This window comes from Chenopodium quinoa, unplaced genomic scaffold, assembly GCF_001683475.1.
Source record: "Chenopodium quinoa cultivar QQ74 unplaced genomic scaffold, ASM168347v1, whole genome shotgun sequence".
Lineage (NCBI taxonomy): Eukaryota > Viridiplantae > Streptophyta > Magnoliopsida > Caryophyllales > Amaranthaceae > Chenopodium > Chenopodium quinoa.
This window is the reverse complement of record NW_018742798.1, coordinates 1174003-1181574: the sequence shown is the minus strand read 5'-3', so window position 1 is coordinate 1181574 and position 7572 is coordinate 1174003. Positions and strand designations below refer to the sequence as shown.

The window sequence follows — 7572 nt, the reverse complement described above, 5'->3', positions numbered from 1 at the left end:
ATTTTTTCTTTGCACAATAAATTTTCAATTTTTTCAATCCACAACAATAAGAACAAATAAAAACTTCTCAAATCCACCCAAAATTGTGCAGATTACATGCACACTACAACTCCCTCACCTCACTCACTATTAGCTCCCCCAAGCCAAGCTTGGGACTAGTAACCAATGGGGCTTAAATAGGCTTGTAATGTGGCAAAATAAACAATAAAAGGGCACAAGCAACAACATGGGTAGCAAGAAGGGAACAAATGTATCTAATATCGTCTGAAAGCCACCTAGAGGAACAAATGCCTTCGTCCTCCTCAATGTGCATATTAATGAGTCATGCAAACATTACTCAAAGTTATAAACCAATACTCAACTTCATTGACATACCAGGAACTAACACACATTCCTAACCAAATCAACTAGTCAAGCACTATATTCACAAGTAGTTGGGCAAAATTGACTCATGTTAAGACATCCAAGTAATCAAACATCAAATCATGGCTAACCTATCCACAATACTCGTCATCATATACCAAGAATTAAAACAATTTTCATGAATGGGGCACAGGGAAGCATGATTTATTATTCATTGGATCGTATTTTTTGTATGTTTTTTTTTTTTTTTTTTTTTTTTTTTAAAAAAAAAAAAAAAAACTAAAATAACTACACTAAAATAAAACAAGAAAGATAAGAGAGATAAGGAGAGAGAGAGTACCACATGTACGAAGCAACTCCCCCAAGCTAAATGCGGCAATGGCCTCATTGCAGCGTAAGGAGAGCATAGGAATCTCGACGGCTCCTCAAAAGGAAGCGGAGAAGAAAAGAAGACGCTGAAATCCCTAATATAAGCCCGCAGGATTCCGTCGCGCCCGATCGGGCGCTCTTTGCCCGGTCTGACCGGGCGAAGGAGACTGGACTTTTTTTTTTTTTTTTTTTTTTTTTTTTTTTTTTTTTTTAGGACCAAGATATGCATATTTAAGATTAGATGGAAGGGGTTTCAACTCTACCTCGGGAGGCGTCGAACTCTCCCCAACACTCGATGTACTAAGGACTTCCTTGACTGGAGCGATGATTGGATTAGCTTTTGCGTCTTCTAGTAGCCTCGTGTACTCCCTTACTTCCCAATCTTCATCATGGATACTCCCTATCAACACCGTTTCAAGAGCATCTTCCTTTTTGATCAGGGGAAGTTGTTCTTGTTGTAGATCATCGAGGACATCCACTTGACAAATAGTCTCACCCATAGACGGATTTCCCATAGCATTCAGTAATGAATACTCCATTTTCTCATCCCCTACTTCAAATGTTATTTTCCCATTCTTCATGTCAATAATTGCACCTGCAGTAGCTAAGAATGGTCTACCAAGAATAATAGGGACATGGGCATCTTCTTCCATTTCCATAACAACAAAATCACATGGAATAAAGAATTTACCAACTCGCAATGGAACATCTTCAAGTATACCGAGGGGAAATTTAACTGACCTGTCTGCAAGTTGCAGAGATATCCTTGTAGGCTTTAGCTCACCCATTTGAAGCTTTTCGCAGATGGAGAGCGGCATAAGGCTTACACTTGCACCAAGATCGCATAGCGCTCTATTGATCTCTATATCTCCGAGCTTCACTGGGATTGAATAGCTGCCTGGATCACCTAGTTTCTTAGGAAGAGTGTTTTGCAGAATGGCACTACATTCTGCAGTTAGAGAAACAGTAGCATTCTCTGCAAGCTTCTTCTTGTTAGATAGCATGTCTTTCAAAAACTTTGCATAAGAAGGCATTTCAGAAATTGCATCCAAGAACGGTATATTAATGTGAAGTTTCTTAAGGATGTCTAGAAATTTACCGTACTTTTTCTCTAACTTAGCCTGGGCTAACCTCTGTGGGAAAGGGACTCTTGGCATGTATGGGGCGAGAGGTGGGATCGGTTCCCGTGGCTTTTCTTGAACATCATTCCTTGGAATTAGGCTGTCTGGATCTCCCGCCCGGTCGGGCAGTGATTGCCCGGTCTGACCGGGCGAAGAAGAGCTGCTTATGTTCTTCTGTTTGTCTGGAATTTCTTCTTGCGCCCGATCGGGCGGACCTTGCCCGGTCTGACCGGGCGAAGAAGAAATTCGCACAGTCCCCTGTTTTTCGTCGACTGCTTCTCGCGCCCGATCGGGCGGACATTGCCCGGTCTGACCGGGCGAAGAAGAATTTTGCAAAATCCCCTGTTTTTCACTCATTCCCTCAATATCTATCGTTGATGGTTCCCTTACGGGAAGGTCTTCCAACTGTTTTCCACTCCTTAAAATTACAGCATTCATGTGCCCCTTTTGTGGTTGCTCTGTTTGGCCAGGAAACGTACCTGGTGTTTTTGAAGATTGGCCGACTTGATGAGCAAGTTGGCTTATTTGATTTTCCATGAGCTTATTCTGGGCTTGTAACTGTTGGATGGAATTATTTGTGGTGTTGATGAAGTTCTCCATCATTAGTTCGAGATTGGATTTTTGAGGGAGTGGTTGCATAGGTTGCATGGGTTGTTGTACTAGGGGTGGTCTTGGTTGAAAACCAGGTGGATTATAATTGTTGTTTCGAGGTGGGGGCGGAGGTGGATTTTGCTGGGCCTGGGTGTTTTTGTATGAGAAATTTGGGTGATTCTTCCAACCTTCATTATAAGTATTAGAATGGGGATCGTATGGTCTTTTAGGGTTGGAATTGTAGAAGGCATTGGCTTCCTCAATTGATACCTCATTCGAATTTCGTGGGCAATTAGGTGCGATGTGACCTTGAGTATTACACATTTGACAAGTTTCTAGCACATTATTAGAAGATCCAGTTTGTAATCTATCGAACTTGCTTGAAAGTGCCTGCACAGAACTAGTTAAAAGAGTTAGAGCATCAACATCTAATTTACCTCCTTTCTTGACACTATTTCGGCCGCCTGGGTGATAGTTGTCATTGGCTGACATCTTCTCAACCAGCTCCTTTGCTTCGGTTGGATTTTTAGTTAAAAGGGAGCCTCCAGATGCGGCGTCGATATAGATCCGGAATTCATGGGTTAGACCGTTATAAAAGGTTTGGATTAACATCCATTCAGGTATGCCATGATGAGGGCACTGTCTCTGTAATCTCTTGAATCTCCTCCATGCGTCATATAAGGATTCTTCATCTGATTGCCTGAAAGTGGATAGCTCGTTCCTTAATCTTGCAGTCTTTTCTTGTCCCAAGAACTTGACCAGAAAAGCTTTTACTAGTTTATCCCATGTATCAAAGGAACCAGAACCCTCATCTCTTAACCATTCCTTCGCCCTATCCCGTAATGAGAATGGAAAAAGGCGAAGTCTAAGAGCATCATCTGTAACACCATTCAGCTTCATAGTGTCACACTTTTCCAAGAAACCATCTATATGATTCACTGGGCAATCAAGAGGTGTGCCAGCAAATGAATCATTGGATATGAATTGAATAAACTGCGGTTTCAATTCAAAATTCTGAGCGGTGATAGGTGGTCTAACAATGCTAGAAAGGAGTCCGGTTGTTGTGTCAGGGATACCGTACTCCAAAAGAGACTTTGTTGCTTGGTCTTCCATATTTCTGTTACCTGCTCTTCTTCTACTTCTTCGTCTTCTTGCAGTCGCTTCAATTTCTGAATCGAGAGGCACTAAGTCGTCTGACCCTGAGCGACGTGTTTGCATACAACAAAGAACTAGGCAAAGAACATCAAAAACACAGGAGGCAATAGCCGAAGCAACAAACAACGCTTAGTAAAAACGAATCACGGAAAATCAATATGAAACCGTTAGTCCCCGGCAACGGCGCCAAAATTTGATAGGCTTATCGCGTACCTAACAAAAATAACCTAACTATTCCTTCTAACTGTGTAGTAGGGCAAGTAAGGATCGAATCCCAAGAGACTATGGTTCATTCAATTAATCAGACTCAATTAATCACTAAGCACGTCACCAATCAATAATGGATGATAATAATCAACTAATATATTAAATAACACAATTAACTAGAGGAAATATTAATCAATAAACTAAAGCATCCAAGATCAAGCATTACCACGATTATGATTGATAAACTAATAAATCTACCCCCAATATATAAATCAATTGACAAGAAGAAAAGCAATCCCTAATAATAATACCAAAGGTCTCTTCCAAGTTATCAATGGCTTCCCAAATTAACTATCAAGCCTACTTCCGTGGAATCAAGCGAACAAGGGACATTAAACACCATGCCTAGATTCCTAATTATTCAATCATCTACTTCCGTGATGATCTTCAAACCCTTAATTGGAATAACCTAATCCCGTTAATACCCAACTTCCGTTGCAATAAGAACAAAGGGATGATAACAATACTAATTATTCCTAATCTAGTATTGGCATAAACACAATCAATTAAGCATGTCAATTGGGATTATTATTGGGGAATTTAAAGATCTACTTTATACATCAATCATAATCGAGCTTAGCAAGATCCCGGATTAAGGAAACTACTCACACATCATAATAAAATCAAAATCAAGTTCAAAAACAAGAAACAGTAAAGAAAACATATTTAGAGAACAGTGAATATCAGAAAAGAGTGAAGTAAGATAAATACCAATTACTCCAATTGAAAGAACTCAAATTGTTGATGAACAATTGATTAATCTGGGATTAAAAGATTGAAATTGCTTAAAGGAAATAAAACTAGGGTTCTTGAGAGTTTTCTAGGGCTTAAGGAGAAAAACTAATGAAAAACTCCCCTTAAAAGTTAATTACAAAAGGGTATTTATACCCTCAAAAGATAGAAATTCGGAAATAGCTGAAATCGCGCAATCTTGAACATCGCCCGGTCAGACCGGGCAAACCTCGCCCGATCGGGCGGAGGAAGGCTGCGTAAAATACGACAGTTTTCCTTCTTTGCCCGGTCAGACCGGGCGAACCTCGCCCGGTCGGGCGCGCGTAACACGTTTCCAGAATTGCATCTTCATAACTTGACTTCTTCATCGCCCGGTCTGACCGGGCGAAGCCTGCCCGATCGGGCGCGCGTTGCACCGTTCAGAATTGGGCTTCTTCCTGTGAACTCTTCATTGCCCGGTCTGCCCGGGCAAGCCATGCCCGGTCGGGCACTCCACATAAATTGCAGTTCTTGGCTATCAACTCTTCCGAATCTACTAAAAACACGTCCAATTGCCTAGAAACGCTTCATATTCCTGAAAAGCTTACTAAAACAATCGAATACACTAAAGAAGAGATTGTTAGCAAGAAATGGCTCCGTAGAGCTCAAAACCATATAAAATTACTAAGTAAAACCGGGGAAAACCATTGTATAAAACACGTATATCAATGATGATTTCGAAATTGGACTTGTGCGTAAAGAGAATCCAGATGAGGAACCAGCATCACAGCAGAAGCAGCAAGTTGAAATTGCTGAAGTAACGAATCCTAAAGCAACACCTGAACCTGAGATGCAGAATGCACCAGGAACTCCACTTTAAGAACAGACTGATGTTCATAATGAAGACCAGAATGTGGAAACACCTGAAGAAGTTCAAACTGAGTTCCATGAACAAGTTCCTACAGAAGAACCAGTCAACAATGATGAAGAAAAATTGTATCCAATCAAGGATTTCACTCCAAGGCCCTGGAAATATCAGAAATCACATACAGTTGATGTAATCATGAGTGATATCACAAAAGGAACTCAAACCAGATCTCAGCTTAGGAACTTCTGTGCATTCAGTGCATTCCTTTCCTCCATGGAACCTAAGAATTATGTTGAAGCTTTAACTGACGCTGACTGGATTAATGCTATGCATGCTGAATTAAATGAATTTGAAAGAAATAAAGTTTGGCATCTGGAACCTAGACCAAAAGATAAGAAGTCCATTGGACTAAAATGGGTATTCAGAAACAAACTAGATGAACATGGTATTATTGTCAGGAACAAAGCAAGACTAGTTGTACAAGGTTTCAACCAGCAGGAAGGAATAGACTATGAAGAGACATTTGCTCCAGTAGCCAGGTTAGAGGCTATTCGTTTACTCATTGCCTTTGCTACTTATATGGGATTTAGGCTGTACCAGATGGATGTTAAATGTGCTTTCTTAAATGGATATTTAAATGAGGAAGTCTATGTGGAACAACCTCCTGAGTTTGAAAATCCAAAGTTCCCAAACCATGTCTATAAGCTTGACAAAGCTCTTTATGGGTTAAAGAAAGCTCCTAGAGCATGGTATGAAAGATTATCTAAGTTCCTTTTGGAAAATGGTTTTAAACGTGGCAAAATTGATAAAACTTTGTTCTTAAAGTCAAATGGAACTGATATCTTAGTTGTACTAATTTATGTTGATGATATTTTATTTGGTGCAACTAACGAATCTTTATGCAAGTATTTTGCTGACCTTATGAGTGGAGAATTTGAAATGAGCATGACTGGATAATTAAATTTCTTCCTTGGCTTGCAAATCAAGCAAACTGAAGAGGGAATCATGATTCATAGCAAAAATATATTAAGGAACTGATCAAGAAATACAAGTTGGAAAATGCCAAAACCAATAATACTCCTATGGGAATTGCCACTAGATTAAATGAAGATCCATCTGGAACTTGCATTGATCAATCTATGTATCGAGGTATGATAGGCTCACTACTCTACTTAACAGCTAGCACACCTGACATATCTTTTAGTGTAGGTCTGTGTGCCAGGTTCCAAGCAAATCCAAAGGAGTCTCACCTGACAACAGTAAAAAGAATTCTAATATACTTGAAAGGAACTGATGATTTAAGTCTCTTCTATCCCAGAAGTGATTCTTTTGATTTAAATAGTTTTACTAATGTTGTCTATGCAGGTGATTTGAATAATAGAAAAAGCACTTCAGGTATGGTACAATTTTTAGGTCCTTCTTTAGTTTCTTGGGGTTCCAAGAAGCAAAACACAGTTGCTTTATCTACTGCAGAAGCTGAATATGTGGCAGCGGCAGCATGTTGCTCACAAGTTCTATGGATAAAACAACAGGTCAGAGATTTTGGAATTATTTTTGAATGTGTACCTATTTACTGTGATAATACTAGTGCTATACGTATTTCTAAGGATCCAGTTCAACACTCAAAGGTAAAACACATCCACATTAGGCATCACTTTCTAAAAGATAATGTGGAGCAAGGGAATATAAAGTTGGGATTTTTTCAAACTGAAAATCAAATTGCAGATATTCTAACCAAGCCCTTGAACAGAGAAAGATTTGAGAAATTGAGACTGGAACTTGGGATGATCAAGCTGAAGTACTAGCCTCTGAAGTTTCAAGATATGGCAAAGTAAAAAATAATGTAAATAAAGCAAAAAGAGCTTCTACCACAACCTTGGTGTGATAAACATAGCTAAAGTGTCACCGTTGTTAACTACCAAAGGTAAGTTCATTAACTTGCTCAACGGTATAGGTTATTAAATTTGTACATTGCACATATGTAAAAAGCGTGTTCCAATTGTGTTTTATAGAAACTTCATTTAAGATAAATTGAATTTGGAAAGTTAAGTTTTTGAAAGAATCATCCAGTAATTTGATTTGAAAAATTAATTGAAATTGTTCAATTAATGACTGAACAGTGAAACT

General features: G+C 39.2%; 1 protein-coding gene across 1 annotated transcript; it reads right to left on the bottom strand.

Moving 5' to 3' along the window:
- Positions 1 to 1268: 1268 nt before the first annotated feature.
- LOC110724996 (DNA damage-inducible protein 1-like) lies at positions 1269 to 5642 on the bottom strand (the record flags this gene model as incomplete). Its single annotated transcript, XM_021904477.1, has 3 exons — positions 5628 to 5642; positions 5417 to 5536; positions 1269 to 1889 (listed from the first exon to the last, which is right to left on the bottom strand). Coding segments are annotated over exons 1-3 (756 nt in total), but the record flags the coding sequence as incomplete, so codon positions are not given.
- Positions 5643 to 7572: the final 1930 nt, after the last annotated feature.